General features: G+C 42.5%; 1 protein-coding gene across 2 annotated transcripts; it reads left to right on the top strand.

Moving 5' to 3' along the window:
• Positions 1-669: 669 nt before the first annotated feature.
• Positions 670-19,122, top strand: SKIC8 (SKI8 subunit of superkiller complex). Of its 2 annotated transcripts, XM_052659834.1 has the most exons (10): positions 670-715; positions 1,409-1,436; positions 3,466-3,571; positions 3,943-4,115; positions 12,910-13,058; positions 13,275-13,368; positions 14,334-14,427; positions 16,283-16,375; positions 17,113-17,191; positions 18,928-19,122. In XM_052659834.1, the coding sequence occupies exons 1-10, from the start codon at positions 704-706 to the stop codon at positions 19,015-19,017; spliced, it is 918 nt and encodes a 305-aa protein (XP_052515794.1). In that variant the 5' UTR covers positions 670-703; the 3' UTR covers positions 19,018-19,122. The 2 variants fall into 2 exon arrangements, with proteins under 2 accessions (XP_052515794.1, XP_052515795.1); XM_052659835.1 differs by lacking the exons at positions 17,113-17,191; positions 18,928-19,122 and adding an exon at positions 16,830-16,921.
• Positions 19,123-19,671: the final 549 nt, after the last annotated feature.

The raw sequence follows: 19,671 nt of genomic DNA, 5'->3' as shown, positions 1-19,671 counted from the left end.
CTAACTCAGTATTCAGTGACTTTATGGAACTTAACTGCCTGGAATAACGAGAATGGGCTATACTTGGTTTCCTTTCTAATCCTATGTATTGTATGTATTTTAAAACATCCTGAAAAGGGATTTATAGGCTTTACAAAGCTACCTGGGGTTGGCAGGGAGGGGTTGTTGGGCACGGAGGATTCTATAGCACACACACAAATGTTAAGAAGCCTTATTATAGCTTTGGGGAGACATGTAATCTCCCTCTGGCTCACACCCTCATTTACACTCCTGCTTGCTCTTATATGCATTTTTGGCTGCGATCCCTGCATGGACCGTAAGAACTTTGCTCCCCCATATTTGCTTGTTGAGTTTTTAATAAAATAATACTTTAAATTAAAAGATCCTGTGGTTTTATCTCTTGGAAAAACAGCAAGGAGGGAGACTGGATCCTCTCTGTAGTCAATTTGAGGAGAAGAAAATATAAGAGGTGGTAGATATTAGTTGAGAAAGAAGACTGTGCCACCTGGTAGGGCTTGTGAGCAGGGACCCTGGGATCAATGTATAGAAAAGTGTCAGGTCAACTCTGGCCAAGAGTTGCCTTACAGTCTTGATCCAGGGAACCTTCTATAGCCTTCTATCCTGATGGCCGCCTCTTACTGAAGCCCTGGTGTTGTTTCCACAGAGCTGTCTGGCCTTTAGCCCTTCATCCTTGGTTAAGGAGATGACCAACCAGGTAAGGCCTAGGGAGAAGAAGAGTACCAGTTGGTCTCTTTGGGGGTTCGAGCCCAATACATTGTCTGGGTTTGTAGTCAGAAAACTAGCATCTGCTCTGCTTCTGAAGAAGAGGGTATCCTGGGCACCTAGTCACCAGAGGGTTAGGTGGCATTAGTAAAATGCACAACACTGGGAGAAGGGTAATTTTATTTCAGTCTGTACCACAGTTTACAAAGGGATTGAGGAAGCTTAAAAGAATTTGTACACAAAAATGAGAAAGAAAAATTAGAAAGGGAGAAACATGTCTTTGTAATAAAATTAGGGACAGAGTTAACAGGTTATTATGCAGGCTGTGTGGTTTTATACAACTACAGAAATTAAGCTGCAAACTGGACTTTGAGCTTCCTGGTGATGAGAGCAGGAAAAAGCACATAATTTTTTACTCTTTTTTGGTGGGTGGAAGTAGTTAGAAGAGACTCTAGCTTCTTTAAGAACTAATTGTTTTCTTTAAGAGACTATAGTTTCTTTAAGAAGTAACACTACAAACCTTGCATGAGCTCGCAGGAGGTCAGGCCACAGCAAGGGAGGTACCTAACACTGGTGATTCTATCTGCTGGGGCACAAGGTGGTGAGCTGGGGGGTGTTTTAGGGAAGGGATGGGACACATCTGAAATCTGACCATTGGTTTAATGTGTCTTCTGTTCTTTTTTAGTACAGTATTCTCTTCAAACAAGAGCAAGGTAAGCAGCTTGCCAGTTCAAGCAAATTCACCTGTGAAAAGCTGTTGTCCCTGGCTTAAGGTTTTTGTCATGCTGACCAGACATGCAGTTCCAGCCATACTCACTTTACATAAGAATTGGCAGGGGCAGCTGAAAACAAATACACTTCGGAACAAACAACCAACAGCAAAAAAACCAACCACGAACTTAAAGAGCAAGAAGCAAATGATAGACTGGAGAACTCTGGGCTGAGGAAACTTTTTCCCGCTTGAGGAAGGTGTGACTGAGCTTCCCGGCTATCAAAGTGAAAGAAGGAAACTCTGAGTCTCAGGATTCTGTTAATACCAGCTCACCTGGGGAGGTAAACTTGAGCCTGGCCATGAACGCAGAAGTTCTCATGGGAGCCTTTATTCAGGCTCTTCCACTTAACAAGTGGAGCGAGTCTCACAGAGGGCCTTTGACCCTCAATAAAAGAGGAGGATAGAATAGGTGAATTTCTGTCAAGACCACTGAGTATATGGGTGGGCGTGTGTCAGTGGTAGTGGTGGGGATGGGAGAAGGAGGGAGGTCAGAGTCTGTCTGGAGAGGTGACTGGCCAGTGACGGGACTTCATACATGGAAAGGAGGGTGTGCAGGAACTGTTCACATGTGTCTCATTTTGTCACCACAGCCTAGATAGGTTACGTAAAGCCTGGAGAAATTTGTGGAATGCCTAATAAAGCTCTTCTGCTTTAAGTAGTGACATTTAGGTAGTCTGAAGTTTAAACCCAAAGCATTCTTTCAAGTTAGCGAGCATAGGTAACTAGCAGCTAGTCTGCTTGTCAGTCAGCTACCTTGTATGCACCTAATGGCATCCGGGGGCAAGCTGGCAGACTTGGGTCAGGTGGGGATTGTAGTGGAAGCCAAGATGTAACTCACAGCTGTCTAAGTTGAATGTCCTTGTATTCATGTCTTGGAAAGGTGTCCCTGAAGGATTGCTGCCAGGTGTGAAGAAAGCCTCTTGTGCACTTGTTACATTTGTATTCGTATACCAGGTCTGCAGACCCACCAGTATGGCCCACCAGATATACAGCTTACAGACTTAGAATTTAAAGTGGACTTTAGTTAGTGGGGAGTTTAGGTTTTTAGGTTTGAATACCAGCTCTGCCTCTTGGTAGCTTTTGACTTTGGGTGAGCTACTAGGCTTCTCTAAGCCTCTGATTTTTACCTGTAGCTGCTGCTGCTAAGTTGCTTCAGTTGTGTCCGACTCTGCGCGACCCCATAGACGGCAGCCCACCAGGCTCCACCGTCCCTGGGATTCTCCAGGCAAGAACACTGGAGTGGGTTGCCATTTCCTTCTCCAATGCGTGAAAGTGAAGTCGCTCAGTCATGTCCGACTCTGTGCGACCCCATGGACTGCAGCCTACCAGGCTCCTCCATCCATGGGATTTTCCAGACAAGAGTACTGGAGTGGGGTGCCATTGCCTTCTCCGTTTATCTGTAGCATGAACATGCTATTCAGAGGGTTGTGGTTAATTGAGGTAATCCCTACAAAAGGATTAAAGTAATAACTGGCCCATTAAACATAATAGACTTGTGGCAAAAGGCAAATCATGTGGCGCCTATTTTAGTTATTTATTTTTGGACCTGTACTGTTTATAGTTGACCTGCCTACTGGTTTCCAAAGATCTGTTAAGAAATTACTCTTAACAAGTTTGATCTCTTTTGGGAGGTGGGTTTCACTTTAGTCAAGTAAGGGCCATTCCAAATTAATGCATGTCAGACAGCATACTAAAGTAGAAAGGACACTGGACTATTCCAGTACTGCTCCCCCACCTGGTAAACCTGTGTTTTGGGACAAGCGACTTTTTCAGAACCTCTGGTTTTGTTATCTGCCTCCAATGTTCTAACAAAAGCTGTGTGGGAAAGCCATCTGCAAAACAGTAAAGTAGATACAGGTGGATATTACCTCAAAAATCTCAGAATTGGTGTAACAGTATTTCCGCTTTATCTTAGCACATTCAGTTTAGAAGTTGCATGAAGACTTTATGTGAATGACTTTCTGTTCCAGCCCATGATGATGCCATCTGGTCAGTTGCCTGGGGGTCAAACAAGAAAGAAAACTCTGAGACAGTGGTCACGGGATCCCTGGATGACCTGGTGAAGGTCTGGAAATGGTGAGTGCTCTTTCCTCTACAATACAGCCTTGGAAGTTGGGGTTTTTCTTCTGGGCTCCCAAGTTACAATCAGAGAAGTATTTACTATTACCTACGCAAGAAAGCAATGGCGATATGGTGGTATAAAAAGGCAGACTCTTTTTTCCTCAGTTGTTTTCCTGTTATTCACTGTTAAGGCCTTATAGTTGAAAGAAAAAAACTGCTATGGTTAAAAGTTGGCTGCATTTGGTGTTCTGTGGCTCTTCATTTCCTGTCTTGATTCTGCATTTCACAGACCTCTGATAATGCATAGTTACAGGAGCCCAAAATTTCAGATGCCAGGTACCATGTGTTGTGTGTGAAGAAATCCATTTCTCTGTCCCCCACTGAAGGCGTGATGAGAAGCTGGACCTACAGTGGAGTCTGGAGGGCCACCAGCTGGGTGTGGTGTCTGTGGACATCAGCCACACCCTGCCCATTGCTGCATCCAGTTCTCTTGATGCTCATATTCGTCTCTGGGACTTGGAAAATGGCAAACAGATAAAGTCTATAGATGCAGGACCTGGTAAGCGTTTTACTCTTAGAGAAGATGCTAGAGGTTTACGATCCCTTTTTGATATCTTTAGGGTGAGATGTGTTTTAGTGTTTAGAAGTTTTTGGATTTGAGATTGGTAATATGGGTGTATGAACTGCCTGTTATGTACTAGCTTCAGTGGGACTGAGACAGCACTCTAATCAAATACTAGTATCTCAGCAACTAAACATGATTATACTAGGAGATAAAGATAAGCTATAAATAGCCTTATATCAGTTCCAGTTTTATTGCCAAGTGAATTTGGGTACTAAAATTATTTCTAAAAACTTATAGTTTTCATCTCTTGGGTTTCAAATCGCTGACTCGGGATTGTGGACCTGTGTCTGGATGGTCCACAGGTTCTCTGCCATATTCGGAATGGATCCACTTATAGAGGGTCTAGAATGAAAAGCGCTGTGTCCTCCTAGATTTGTGTCATGGTAATCTCAACTAAGTATGATTAAAGTGCCTATTTCTAGTGTATGATTGATACATGAAACTGCTAAAGAAACAAATCGATTTTTTTAAAGTTCTGTAGGACAGCATAGTCTTGTCCACTAGCCTTGATAAACATCTGAAATAATGGGAATTAATAATTTCAATGGGACAAGCAACATGACATTTCAGATTCCTTGTGGCCCTATATTTACTTGTATATGATCATATAGCTTTCATGAGCAGAGCCTGTTCTGCCAGAATGGGTGATGACTGGAAGGAGTACAGAGAGCCTGGTGCCTCTCTGGCACATCCCTTCATGGAGTGATTACAGAACTGCTCAGGGCTTTTCTTAACGTAATTTCCTGGGTTGGAGCCCCAGTAGATTTGCTTCCCACCAGTTATGTTCAGTTCAGTTCAGTTCAGTCGCTCAGTCGTGTCTGACTCTTTGCGACCCCATGAATTGCAGCACGCCAGGCCTCCCTGTCCATCACCAACTCCCAGAGTTCACTCAGACTCACGTCCATCGAGTCCGTGATGCCATCCAGCCACCTCATCCTAGGTCGTCCCCTTCTCCTCCTGCCCCCAATCCCTCCCAGCATCAGAGTCTTTTCCAATGAGTCAACTCTTCTCATGAGGTGGCCAAAGGACTGGAGTTTCAGCTTTAGCATCATTCCTTCCAAAGAAATCACAGGGCTGATCTCCTTCAGAATGGACTGGTTGGATCTCCTTGCAGTCCAAGGGACTCTCAAGAGTCTTCTCCAACACCACAGTTCAAAAGCATCAATTCTTCGGCACTCAGCCTTCTTCACAGTCCAGCTCTCACATCCGTACATGACCACAGGAAAAACCATAGCCTTGACTAGACGGACCTTAGTCGGCAAAGTAATGTCTCTGCTTTTGAATATGCTATCTAGGTTGGTCATAACTTTCCTTCCAAGGAGTAAGCGTCTTTTAATTTCATGGCTGCAGTCACCATCTGCAGTGATTTTGGAGCCCAAAAAAATAAAGTCTGACACTGTTTCCACTGTTTCCCCATCTATTTCCCATGAAGTGATGGGACCGGATGCCATGATCTTCGTTTTCTGAATGTTGAGCTTTAAGCCAACTTTTTCACTCTCCTGTTTCACTTTCATCAAGAGACTCTTTAGCTCCTCTTCACTTTCTGCCATAAGGGTGGTATCATCTGCATATCTGAGGTTATTGATATTTCTCCCAGCAATCTTGATTCCAGCTTGTGTTTCTTCTAGTCCAGGGTTTCTCATGATGTACTCTGCATATAAGTTAAAAAGGCAGGGTGACAATATACAGCCTTGACATACTCCTTTTCCTATTTGGAACCAGTCTGTTGTTCCATGTCCAGTTCTAACTGTTGCTTCCTGACCTGCATACAGATTTCTCAAGAGGCAGGTTAGATGGTCTGGTATTCCCATCTCTTTCAGAATTTTCCACAGTTTACTGTGATCCATACAGTCAAAGGCTTTGGTATAGTCAGTAAAGCAGAAATAGATGTTTTTCTGGAACTCTTTTGCTTTTTCCATGATCCAGTGGATGTTGGCAATTTGATCTCTGGTTCCTCTGCCTTTTCTAAAACCAGCTTGAACATCAGGGAGTTCACGGTTCACATATTGCTGAAACCTGGCTTGGAGAATTTTGAGCATTACTTTACTAGCATGTGAGATGAGTGCAATTGTGCGGTAGTTTGAGCATTCTTTGGGATTGCCTTTCTTTGGGATTGGAATGAAAACTGACCTTTTCCAGTCCTGTGGCCACTGCTGAGTTTTCCAAATGTGCTGACATATTGAGTGCAGCACTTTCATAGCATCATCTTTCAGGATTTGAAACAGCTCAACTGGAATTCCATCATCTCCACTAGCTTTGTTCGTAGTGATGCTTTCTAAGGCCCACTTGACTTCACTTTCCAGGATGTCTGGCTCTAGATGAGTGATCACATCATCATCATTATCTGGGTCGTGAAGATCTTTTTTGTACAGTTCTTCTGTGTATTCTTGCCACCTCTTCCTAATATCTTCTGCTTCTGTTAGGTCCAGACCATTTCTGTCCTTGATTGAGCCCATCTTTGCATGACATGTTCCCTTGGTATCTCTAATTTTCTTGAAGAGATCTCTAGTCTTTCCCATTCTGTTGTTTTCCTCTATTTCTTTGCATTGATCGCTGAAGAAGGCTTTCTTATCTCTTCTTGCTATTCTTTGGAACTCTGCATTCAGATGCTTATATCTTTCCTTTTCTCCTTTGGTTTTTGCTTCTCTCCTTTTCACAGCTATTTGTAAGGCCTCCCCAGACAGCCATTTTGCTTTTTTGCATTTCTTTTCCATGGGGATGGTCTTGATCCCTGTACAATGTCACGAACCTCATTCCATAGTTCATCAGGCACTCTATCAGATCTAGGCCCTTAAATCTATTTCTCACTTCCACTGTATAATCATAAGGGATTTGGTTTAGGTCATACCTGAATGGTCTAGCGGTTTTCCCTACTTTCTTCAATTTTAGTCTGAATCTGGTAATAAGGAGTTCATGATCTGAGCCACAGTCAGCTCCTGGTCTTGTTTTTATTGACTGTATAGAGCTTCTCCATCTTTGGCTACACAGAATATAATCAATCTGATTTCGGTGTTGACCATCTGGTGATGTCCATGTGTAGAGTCTCCTCTTGTGTTATGTTCAGTAGCATCCTATAAGTTGTACTTATTTTGGAAAGAATGGTGGTCCCAGGGTTTTAAGGACTCTGTGTTGTCTGAAAACTGAGTTCATTTCCCCTCAGTGCCAATATTTGACATCTCTGAGTCTTAACTCTTGGAGCTTTTTAAGGAACACATATCTTGTTGTTGTTTAGTTGCTCAGTCGTATCTGACTCTTTGTGACCTCATGGACTAGCGTGCCAGGCTTCCGTGTCCTTCACTATCTCCCTGAGTTTGCTCAGACTCATGTCCATTGAATACATCTGTCCAGTTCCTATTTTGGATCCACTGAATCAGTTTTGGGGTCTGTGGACCAGGATATGTATTTGAAAAAAGTCATTCAAACATTCTGACTCCCCAGATAATTGTTTTTACATGTGTCCTTGCTCTGTTGCTATCTTTTACGGAGGACCTGGGTCCCCAAACTAGTGCACAGAGTCTGTTAAGCTGAGAAGAGGAGGAAGAGGTCGATCTATTGCTGCCTCTTCATCGTGGGCACCTAAGCCCTCCCATGACGCTAAGGTCACTGTGTGGCTTTGTAGCCCCGGGCACACCGCAGTTGAAGAAATGAGTGCTGGATTGGTTCTAAGGAAAAGGATGAAGTCTGTATCCAGCTTGCCTTTTCTGACAAATAATATCATAAGCTACATAGTGGTTCCAGGTGTGGCAAGGGATCATTGAAAGATTACTGTTAGGAAAGAAAAAAGATACTGAGATGAATATAAAGTTGGATTTATTTTCTTTTTTGGATAGGAATCTTCAAAAACTATACCAGACCATTAAACAACAGTTATTTGAGTAAATAATAAAATCAAGCATTGCTATTGACAACTGAGGAGCAGCTCAGTTGAATTCATCTAAAGGTAAAACTAGTTAAGTCTAGATCTAATGAATGTAGGCAAATGGCCATTTACGTTATACCAGCCTTGAAAATGTGCCTGGAGAATGTGAGAGGAGGAACAGAAGGAGGAGGAAAGAGAAAGCTCAGATCCTGAAGAAGAAAGGGAAGAAGTAGAAGAAAGGGAAGATGACGGGGAAGATCCTTTATTTGACGCCTCACCCGGGCTGTGGCTGCAGCAAACTGATGTCAAAGATGTCGAAGAAGAAAGTGCAAGCATAGGGGCCTCTCAACATCAGATGGTTCAGGATGTCCCAGTGTAAAGAAGAGTTACTCTCTTCACTGATGAGGTGGAACTTAGTGATTAAAATAAATATTATGCAAATGTTAAAGTAAATTTTAGAGTGCAAGGTTAAATTGAGGAATAAACATTCCTTCAATTTCGAGGAAAAGGACATTCACCACTAAAAGTTTTATATTATCAAACAGCTAATAAGGGAAATGTAAAAGTAATTCCAGAGTTATTCTACTCAACTTCAAGGAATCATAATCAGATTTTCTAATAACCATTATTCCTGTAAACAACTAATTATAATAGGAATAAGAGAACATAATCCTGTTGGAATAAATGGTGTAGTCATTAGATAGACACTAAAAAGCAGCCTTGTGAGAGATTGATTATAACAAAAGCTTTTTTAGATCTTCTTGGTTGAGCACTTTTGAAGTTAATTTCCTTTCTGAAACAAGTATTTCTTAAGTGATAGAGGTAAATTAGTTACTACTTTGAGTATGTGTGTGAAAATTTGCAAGAGATTTTTATTTTAAAACTCACCCTGGTATATGGTACTGACCCATCTGTGCTGGGAGCCCCTATCTGCCATGAGTCACGTTCAGGGAGACCTCTCTCCTGTGGGCTGAGAAGGGCTTGACCTCTTCGAGCCCTCCCCTAGGAGTAAGGAGAGTGACTGGGGAAGCAGCCTTTCTTCTCCCTTTGATCTTACAAGCACTGTTTCTGGGCAGGTACAGGAAGAGCAGGACTTAGGGAACGTTCCTGTATAAGACTGGGCATGGGCAAAGGGACCTTGACCAGCACCGGACAACTGGACTGTTCCTTGCTCTCTAGGCTCTGACCCCAGAGGCTCCTAAAGCTCTTTGAGATTGCCCATGAAGAGTTTCCCACGTAACTGAGAAAAGAAATGCTGAAATAACATCAGTGGTCCAGATGGAAGTATAAAGCACATGTGCTTACCCAGGCTGCCCAGGGGTCTGGAGACCTTTACACAGAAGCACTGTACTACAGAAATAGCATCTGAATAGAAGCTTTGAAATCAGATTGTGTGATATAACTTAAAGACCAGTTGATTTAAAAAAAACAACAATGCCTCTTTCCAGTCCTTATTCTCTTGCCAATTTGTGATAAATACTTTGTCATATTATAGTTTTATATGAGAATATTTCTGGTACCTCTTCATTTATTTGCAGCTTGGTGAGGTAGACTTTCACCTCTATAATTACACTCTGAAATTAACCCATTATACAGTTTAACAAGTTTTAGTAAATTTCCATAGTTGTGTAGCCATCACTCCAATTCAGTTTTAGAACATTTCCATGTCCCCCAAATGTTCCCTGATGCCCATATGTAGTTAACCTGTGCTCCCACCCTCAGCCTCAGACAACCACTGATCAGCTTTCTGTCTCTATAGTTTTGCCGTTCTGAAAGATTTCACACAAGTGAAATTGTATTGTCTTACATATCTTTCTTTAGCATAATGTTTTTGAGGTTTATCCATGTTGTAGTATATGTATTGGTAGTCTGTTCCTTTGCATTGCTTATTAGTAAGTATTCCATTATAGGGATATTCCACATTTTGTTCATTCATTCATCAACTGATGGATATTTGGATTCTTTCCAGTTTTTGAGTATTCTTAATAATGCTGCTGTGAGCATCCAGGTTCAGTTCTGTTCATGAAGATGAGTTTCCATTTCTCTAGAAGTGGAATTGCTAGGTATTATGGTGTGTGTTTTCACTTACGCTATCAAAACTGTTCTTCAAAGTAGCTATACCATTTTATATTCCCACCAGTGTATGAGGATTTTGGTTTCACTGCACTCTTGCCTTTTTTTTTTTTTTGCATTTCTTTTTCTTGGGGGTGGTCTTGATTCCTGTCTGCTGTACAGTGTCATGAACCTCCATCCATAGTTCATCAGGCACTCTGTCTAGCAGATCTAGGCCCTTAAATCTGTTTCTCACTTCCTCTGTATAGTCATAAGGGATTTGATTTAGGTCATACCTGAATGGTCTAGTGGTTTTCTCCGCTTCCTTCAATTTCAGTCTGAATTTGGCAATAAGGAGTTCATGATCCAAGCAACAGTCAGCTCCCAGTCTTGTTTTTGCTGACTGTATAGAGCTTCTCCATTTTTGGCTGCAAAGAATATAATCAATCTGATTTTGGTGTCGACCATCTGGTGATCTCCATGTGTAGAGTCTTCTCTTGTGTTGTTGGAAGAGGGTGTTTGCTATGACCAGTGCGTTCTCTTGGCAGAACTCTATCAGCCTTTGCCCTGCTTCATTCTGTACTCCAAGGCCAAATTTGCCTGTTACTCCAGGTGTTTCTTGACTTCCTACTTTTGCATTCCAGTCCCCTATAATAAAAAGTACATCTTTTTTGGGTGTTAGTTCTAGAATGTCTTATAGGTCTTCATAGAACTGTTCAACTTTAGCTCTTTGGTGTTACTGGTCGGGACATAGACTTGGATTACTGTGATATTGAATGGTTTGCCTTGGAAACGAACAGAGATCATTCTGTCGTTTTTGAGATGGCACCCAAGTACTGCATTTTGGACTCTTTTGTTGACTATGAGGGCTACTCCATTTCTTCTAAGGGATTCCTGCCCACAGTAGTAGATATAATGGTCATCTGAGTTAAATTCACCCATTCCAGTCCATCTTAGTTCACTGATTCCTAGAATGTTGATGTTTACTCTTGTCATCTCCTGTTTGACCACTTCCAATTTGCCTTGATTCCTGGACCTGACATTCCAGGTTCCTATGCAATATTGCTGTTTACAGCATCGAATCTTACTTCTATCACCAGTCACATCCACAGCTGGGTGTTGTTTTTGCTTTGGCTCCATCCCTTCATTCTTCCTGGAGTTATTTCTGCACTGATCTCCAGTAGCATATTGGGCATCTCGGTGTCCTATCTTTTTGTTTTTTCATACTGTTCATGGGGTTCTCAAGGCAAGAATACTGAAGTGGTTTGCCATTCCCTTCTCCAGTAGACCACATTCTGTCAGACTGCTCCACCATGACCCATCCGTCTTGGGTGGCCCCATACGGCATGGGTTAGTTTCACTGAGTTAGACAAGGCTGTGGTCCATGTGATCAGATTGGCTAGTTGTCCATGACTGTAGTTTCAGTCTGCCTGCCCCCTGATGCCCTCTCTCGGTGCCTGCCATCTTGCCTGGGTTTCTCTTACCTTGGACGTGGGGTCTCTCTTCACGGCTGCTCTAGCAAAGCTCAGCCACTGCTCCTTACCTTGGATGCGGGGTAGCTCAAGCTGGAATTAAGATTGCTGGAAGAAATATCAATAACCTCAGATATGCAGATGACACCACCCTTATGGAAGAAAGTGAAGAAGAACTAAAGAACCTCTTGATGAAAGTGAAAGAGGAGAGTGAAAAAGTTGGCTTAAAGCTCAACATCAGAAAACTAAGATCATGGCATCCGGTCCTATCACTTCATGGCAGATAGATGGGGAAACAGTGGAAACAGTGGCTGACTTTATTTTTCTGGGCTCCAGAATCACTGTAGATGGCGATTGCAGCAATGAAATTAAAAGACGCTTACTTCTTGGAAGGAAAGTTGTGACCAACCTAGAGAACATATTCAAAAGCAGAGACATTACTTTGCCAACAAAGGTCCATCTAGTCAAGGCTATGGTTTTTCCAGTAGTCATGTGTGAATGTGAGAGTTGGACTATAAAGAAAGCTGAGCGCCGAAGAATTGATGCTTTTGAACTGTGGTGTTGGAGAAGACTCTGGAGAGTCCCTTGGACTGCAAGGAGATCCAACCAGTCCATTCTAAAGGAAATCAGTCCTGAGTGTTCATTGGAAGGACTGATGTTGAGGCTGAAACTCCAATACTTTGGCCACCTGATGTGAAGAGCTGACTCATTGGAAAAGACCCTGATGCTGGGAAGGATTGAGGGCAGGAGAAGGGGACAACAGAGGATGAGATGGTTGGATGGCATTATCGACTCAATGGACATGGGTTTGGGTGGACTCCGGGAGTTGGTGATGGACAGGGAGGCCTGGCTTGCTGTGATTGATGGGGTCGCAAAGAGTCAGACACGACTGAGTGACTAAACTGAACTGACACCCTTGCTAACACTTGGTATTGTTCTGTCTGTCTACATTTTTAGTGAAAAGTTAAGAAACCCTTACATTAAATTGGTATAGAATTAATATCTTTACAACATATTAATATTGGGCATATTAATGTTGGGCTTCTGATTGAAGCACCTGAGCAGTGCAACTCAGTGACTTAATAGCCATTAAAGATGACATAGTTCGTGGAAACCTGTAATGAGGAGATAGGAGACAGTGATTCTCCAGCTTAACAAGGGTCTTTGTGAATTTCAGGCCATGCTATGCCCATATTAATACAATTAATATCTTTACAATGTCCTGTTATGAATCCGGACACTATTCCTCCAATTTTAAAACATGTATCTTTTGGTAAAGCTTTACAATTTTTAAAATTAGGGTCAGATCTTTTCTCACTATGGTTTTCCCTTTTTTTCTGTTCAGTGGATGCCTGGACTTTGGCCTTTTCTCCTGATTCTCAGTATCTGGCCACAGGAACTCACGTGGGAAAAGTGAACATTTTTGGTGTGGAAAGTGGGAAAAAGGAATATTCTTTGGACACAAGAGGAAAATTCATTCTTAGTATTGCATATGTAAGGAAATATTGCTTTGTTTCTGTCTGATTCTTTCAGTTTACTCTTGTAGCCTGTTGTATTCCTTGATAAACATTCTGCATTGGTCTCACTAGGAAGCTGCTGACTTGATTTGCCAGTCAGCCAATTAGACCTGGAACCAGCAGATTACTTGTGTTTGAGGGGGGATGGCTTAACAACATGGAATTTGAAATGATTTTTGTACATTCTCTACAGAGTCCTGATGGGAAATACCTGGCCAGTGGAGCCATAGACGGAATCATCAATATTTTTGATATTGCAACTGGGAAACTTCTGCATACGCTGGAAGGTGTGGTTAATCATTTTGTGCAAACTGGGTTATCAGATCACAAAGGAAGACTTACTCTTTCATTAAAATGCTACTAAATGGTAAATGAGCCTTAGGTTTGCAAAACATGACTCTCAGTTGGAAATCGGAAATGCCTCTAAGGTTCACTTTCGTCACTGCGCTGCTGCTGCTGCTGAGTCGCTCAGTCGTGTCCGACTCTGTGCGACCCCGTGGACGGCAGCCCACCAGGCTCCTCCATCCATGGGATTTTCCAGGCAAGAGTACTGGAGTGGGGTGCCACTGCCTTCTCCGTTTGTCACTGTAGTTATAACCTAGACATATTAGTTTTTGTACCAGTGTTCTAAATGCTTATTTTGATGAACAGGCTTACTTTTTATTTATGTGTTAATATATCCTAGCTACATGAGTGTCTTATTTCTGTCCTGTTTGGCTCTAAAGAACTTTGTGATTGGAAAATAGCCCCTTTTTGTTGATAGTTTGAAGGTAAATGAAAGTTCTGTGCCCACTCTGCGCTGGTGACCTCGGCAGGAGGATGGGGTACTAGGACAGGGGAAGGGTTGGGAGGAGACCTCTCCAGTGCATCCTTTACCCTACAACAAAGGATTCGGTAGGGAACTAGCATCCTGTCTGTTCAACATACAAATCAGAAACAATGCATGTTTCCATGTCTGGCCATATCTGTAGGGGCAGAGGAGTTTTGTCTAAGCAATGTATCCTGAAGTCCAGTTGGTCTGGGAAGGGATCTGAGGAGAAATGGCTCCCAGGAGGAGGGACCCGCGTTTTGTGCATGTTTCTGGAGCATTAGGAAGAAGGGTACAGTCTGTGGCTCGCCTCTGACTGAAGTACCTGAGCAGTGCAACTCAGTGACTTAACAGCCGTTAAAGATGACATAGTTTGTGGAAACCTGCATGAAGAGATAGGAGACAGTAATTCTTCAGCTTAACAAGAGTCTTTGTGAATTTCAGGCCATGCTATGCCCATTCGCTCCTTGACTTTTTCCCCGGATTCACAGCTCCTTGTCACTGCTTCAGATGATGGCTACATCAAGATCTATGATGTGTAAGTTACCTGTTGGGATTCAACACTTCTCTCTTAATATCAATGCCTGTTTTGTCTCTTATCACTAGGAGGAGCCCTAGCAAGTGAGCTGCTCCCTCTTTATGTCTAGGAAAGACATGTGTTCAGGTCCTGTTAGATTCTGTAGTCTCCCCAGTCATTCCTCCCCTGTCAGTATCCCTGCTTTGCGCTTAGGATGTTACAGAGGAAGACGTACGTGGGTTGCCAACTAGGATCAGCTTACTTGCTACTTCTTTTCCACATCCTGTCTCTTGTGGGGCACACTGATTTTAAATTCTTTTGGACAGGTGAGTAGTGTACAGATGAACAGATAGAGCCATGGGCTGTAGCTAGCTTGAAGTAATGATGAAAAAATTAGAACATTTGTTTTCTGAGGGTGTGACGTTCTAGAAGGCATTCCTCTGCCCTAGTTAGGGAGTTGTCTGTTTATAAACCAGCTTACAGCAAGTCTAGATAAGGGAGCTTTTTTGTTGTTGGTTTTTGACCGCAGGTATAAAAGTGAGTTAGTTAATCTTCAGTCGACAGCTCACTTTCATTGTAAGCCTGTGCATGGGCCCTTTCTCTTCCTTTTCTCCTATATTTCTCAGTCCCCACCCTGTTCCCCACTGAGGTCTCCCCTATAAGGTGTTTGACGTGTGTCCCTGATTCTTTGACTCAGTACTGCAGTCAGTGTGCCTGATTTCTAGCTTCCGAATGTGGCATTCTAATCCACTGGGTGCATCCGTTACCCTTCTCTATGCCCCAGCGATGGGTGCCACACCATGACCATCCACATGCATGTTACTTTGTGGGCCTATGAGAGTTTTGCAGGAGTTTAAACTTGGGAGCTTTTGGACAACAGGAAGTTGTCAAATAGACATGGAATTAGAACTGCAGTTTCTAGAGTTACAGCTGAAAGAGTTATTAGGGTCCAAGAAAAGATGCCTGTCTCAAGTTGTGCTTGCATGTCAACAGCAGGGCCAGTATAAATACTAGCAATTTCTTAAGTGTTCAGCTCTCTTTAATAAGGCTTTCACTGTTACAGTTTCATCATCTTCCCAACTACTGGTGAGGTAGCACAGGTTAAGGTCCCAGTCATATTGCAGGCGAGGAACACAAGCTGAGGTGGTGGTTTGGCAAAGGTGCTGATACTGAATGAACACCTGGGACTTTTACCTTCTCATGGTCCTCCAGCTTTCTACTGAGGTCACCTCTCCTCTTAACTGGGGTCTGCTCTACTCCGCTGGCTTCAGGGGTGAAACTGCTGACCTTAGTCAGGTCTTAGAATTGTTTTCCTGCCAGGGTGATTTGATTTCACTTTTTTTAGAAGTGAAAATGACTATAGTCATAAGACCTGTCTTATTCTTGGTTAAGTTAAAAATGGTCTGTCCAAGTCACACCTATTGTAAAGAATACATTTTGATACCTTCCATAGACACAGGCACTGGCTCCACATGGAAAGGATGCTAGGTGGGCAGGGGTCAGAACCTGCAGTTACTCTGAGATGGCTATTTGCCTGCTGGTTCTGTTTCCTCACCTTAGGAATTGGCTTGTTGAGCCTTCTTTATTTTGAACTTCTAAGCTCTGCTTGTTTAGGGTCCTATTTTTGGCTCTTGTAGGCTCTGACATATTTGGGGTTAATGCTATTGAAAATTTTGTTTCTGCAGTATGTGAAGAGAGAATGATGAAAAAATTAATGATGAAACTGCACTTTAGTGAAAGAGAATTTCTATGTTAATACTGTCATTTCAAGGATAGCAGATTTGGTCCAATTAAATGGACACAGTATACCTTCCATTTCAGTGATTATATTCCAAAAGTTAACATCTCCATTTTATTTGAAACTTTCCCATTTCAGACAACATGCCAACTTAGCTGGCACATTGAGTGGCCACGCATCCTGGGTGCTGAACGTTGCATTTTGTCCTGATGACACACACTTTGTTTCCAGGTACTTATGACTCTTATCAGTTCCTAAAATGTTAGGAAGATGAAGATGGTCATCTTGTATGAATTGCCTTAAAATTTGAAGATGGTGTGACCCTTTTCTTATTCAGGTAGCCTTTGTTTTCTGCAGTGTTTTTTAAATTGTCAAGTTAATTGTTCTTAGCTGGAACAAAGATGGATTCTTTTGAGCAACTCAGTTCTTATTTCTTCCTTATAAATCTAGGCCTCTACCTACAATAGGTAGGTATCCATTATAAGGATACCTGTGTTCTGATAGTAACTATAGATATGAAAATCTGTAAAATGTTATGCTTTGAGACCCCAATGTTGTTTAGGCCCAGGATGGCCAACACAGTTGAAAACCAGGAGGTGGATAGCTTAATAGCACTGCACAGAGGTTTATAGAAGACTCTGAGAGCCTTTATTTTGAAGCTTTAACCAGTCTCCCTCCCATCCAGAGGGAGCCTCTCATCCGAGACTCCTGACAAGAATATTTAATATGAGGGCGAGGCAGATCAGAAGTTTGGGGAAATAGCTGCTCTGTGAGTGGGGAATGCCAGCCAGTTGTGCCAACTTTCTTGACCACCTTTTGGGGACCAGGTCAGCCGCTTGTGCACACACGCACCAAGGGGGCCTCTAGGTAGGTTGAGTCAAGGAGTGTGGAATTTTTGGTCAGATTCTTTCCAACTTCACACCTGTCTGAAAACTTTTCTGATACTGATGTTTCCTTTTTTAAAATAGTTCATCTGACAAAAGTGTTAAAGTTTGGGATGTTGGAACGAGGACTTGTGTTCACACCTTCTTTGATCACCAGGATCAGGTATGGCACAATTAACATTGAAATTTCTTTGTCTTTGGATTGCTAGCATTGTCTGACTGCTATGCCAAAACTCATTCATTTTCCTAACCTCCCTGCTGAGGTTGTCAAGATTGGATGACCTTCAGAGCTGAGCTTCTCTGATTGCTTAGATGTCCATCCAGCCCGTGTTCCTCTGGGGTGCAGAGGCTGGGGATGTGTTGTCAGCCTGGAAACCCACAAGGCATGATATGTCTACCCATGATATGGGTAGACCGGAAAACTTGCACTAGCTGCACAGCCTTTAAATGACTTCTTTGAAACATGTTGCAGCAATGCCTAGGGCATGCCTGGGCCTTTTTCTGGGTGCAGCTGGGCCATGGCTGTCTCGGGAAGGACCCGCTTCCTCAGGAGTTTCCATTCCATCCCACAGCCGTCACTCTCTCTTTTGGAGCTGCCCAAAGAAGTGATGTGATTTTTTTTTTCCTTTGAATATACTTGAAGCCAGAAATTCTTAACAGGTTGTTTGACTTTAAAGATATTGCTAAGTTTTATTTCAGCCTTTAAATTAGGAAAAAGAGGCTCTATTCTCACAGGAGTCTTCCGGTGAGATGAATGTGAAATGTTAAGGCATTCGGGCAGGGCTTCTCCGTCTTTAATGCACCCTGGGGATCTGGTAACAATACAGATTCAGTAGGTCTGGACTGTGCCTGAGTTTCTGTCCCAAGCTTCAGGTGAGACTAGCACTGCTAGTTCCAACCACTTTTGAATAGCAAGGGTCTTGGGGAAGCAGTATAAAAAATCAAATACCCATGGCAGTATAAAGTCATCTTTTATTAATTATGTGTTTTCTATGTTCTTAAGATGATCTCATAGAATCTCTTTGGAATGCATTTTAAAGTTAACAAATGTTCATGCTTTTTTACACTTAATCTTACACTGTTGCCAGTGAAGTTGAGAGGAGTTAATCTTGACATTTCACTCCTGGATTTAAACATTGTACTCAGGAAGGAAGTCCTGGCTGGCTATGTTGCTTTGTGTGAGAGAGTCAGTGTGTGGTGCAGTCCTCAGAGGAAGACATTTGGAGTGGAAATAAAGCCATCACCTGGCCTGTTCACAGCATTGAAGTTAGGGCTAGAACACCCACCTCAGGGATAGAGTGACAGGCTTGACCTGATAAAACTCCTACCACATCAGTTCTGTCTGGGAAGGAGGTGTGAATCTGTTAATTGAACATGTAGGAAATGGAATCAATGACTTGCAACACCAAGTTACCTAGCTCCTGGGGACAGGCAGGTGCTATAGGCCTCTAATAAGAGAGTGAGAATTGCTGAGGTGGGTTGTGGGCACAAGGAGGTGGACGAGGAGCACAGTTTGCAATTACCCCTGTAGGCAGTGACCTCAGGGTAGCTGTGAGGCCTTTTCCTTCCTGGAGACCTGGGAACCCGTGCTGGTCCCTCGTGGGCTCCATCTTCACATTAGGCCACTTCCTCGATTGTGAATCTTTGAAAGGTTTGTGAATACCTTGATTTATGTTTAGAAATGAATTATCTGGAGTTGGGAGGTGAGTGTGATGATAATTGAACAGTAGTAATAGAAGCTGCCTGATTAAAGGAAAAGCCCCATTCTCACTGTTGAGAAAGCATGAGAACATCCTCATCCTACTGTTTTTCTGGATTCAGTATAATGAGAGTAGGGTAAGGGTATTTCTTCATAAAGAATAAAGGTGTTAGTAGAACTTTTTCTCTTTTTATTTATAGGTCTGGGGAGTAAAATACAATGGAAATGGCTCAAAAATTGTGTCTGTTGGCGATGACCAGGAAATTCACATCTATGATTGCCCCATTTGAACATCAACATCTTCCAGGCTAATGCTGCAGACAGAACGTATAGATTGATTATGACATTCCTTACCTTTCTAGCTTGTTAATATAGCATTTATTAAAAAGTTTATCAAAAACTTAAATTTTGTAGATACATATGAATCTTTTCATGTTTTATTGGAAATGCCATTCATAGTTTAACATAAAGTGTTCTTAATGCAAACACTCATGTTCTTCAACATGCTTCTTTCTCATCTGCCCTGTTACTGATAGAGCAGTGAGAGTTGTTGTCATCATTCTGTGACAGCGAGTACTGCCTCAGGAATGAGGACATCCAGGCATGCACTAACTTTCCAGTATAGAAATTTAGGCTCACTCTTCCCGGGGATGAGCCATGCAGAGGCTGTGATAGGAAGCTGATCTATTTTAGAACGTGATCCTGAAAGAAACAGGTTATTTGACTGGGTGGGAATATTCTTTAATCCTGTCTGAGCATTCTTGTTTGGTAGATTAAAAATGCTCCATGCCACACTCTTTTTCACCCTGTTAATTTCAGAGAAACCTGTAACCTGCTGGTGGGTATTGCTGCCTTAATGTTTACAGGCTCAAGCCTGTACCTACTCTGGTTGACTTCCAGCCCTACTTCAGTCATCCCCGAGCTCTATACCTCAGTTTTCTCAG

This window comes from Budorcas taxicolor, chromosome 21 (genome assembly GCF_023091745.1).
Source record: "Budorcas taxicolor isolate Tak-1 chromosome 21, Takin1.1, whole genome shotgun sequence".
Taxonomy (NCBI): Eukaryota; Metazoa; Chordata; class Mammalia; order Artiodactyla; family Bovidae; genus Budorcas; species Budorcas taxicolor.
The sequence above is the reverse complement of the archived record's forward strand: the minus strand, read 5'-3'. Positions and strand labels throughout refer to the sequence as shown.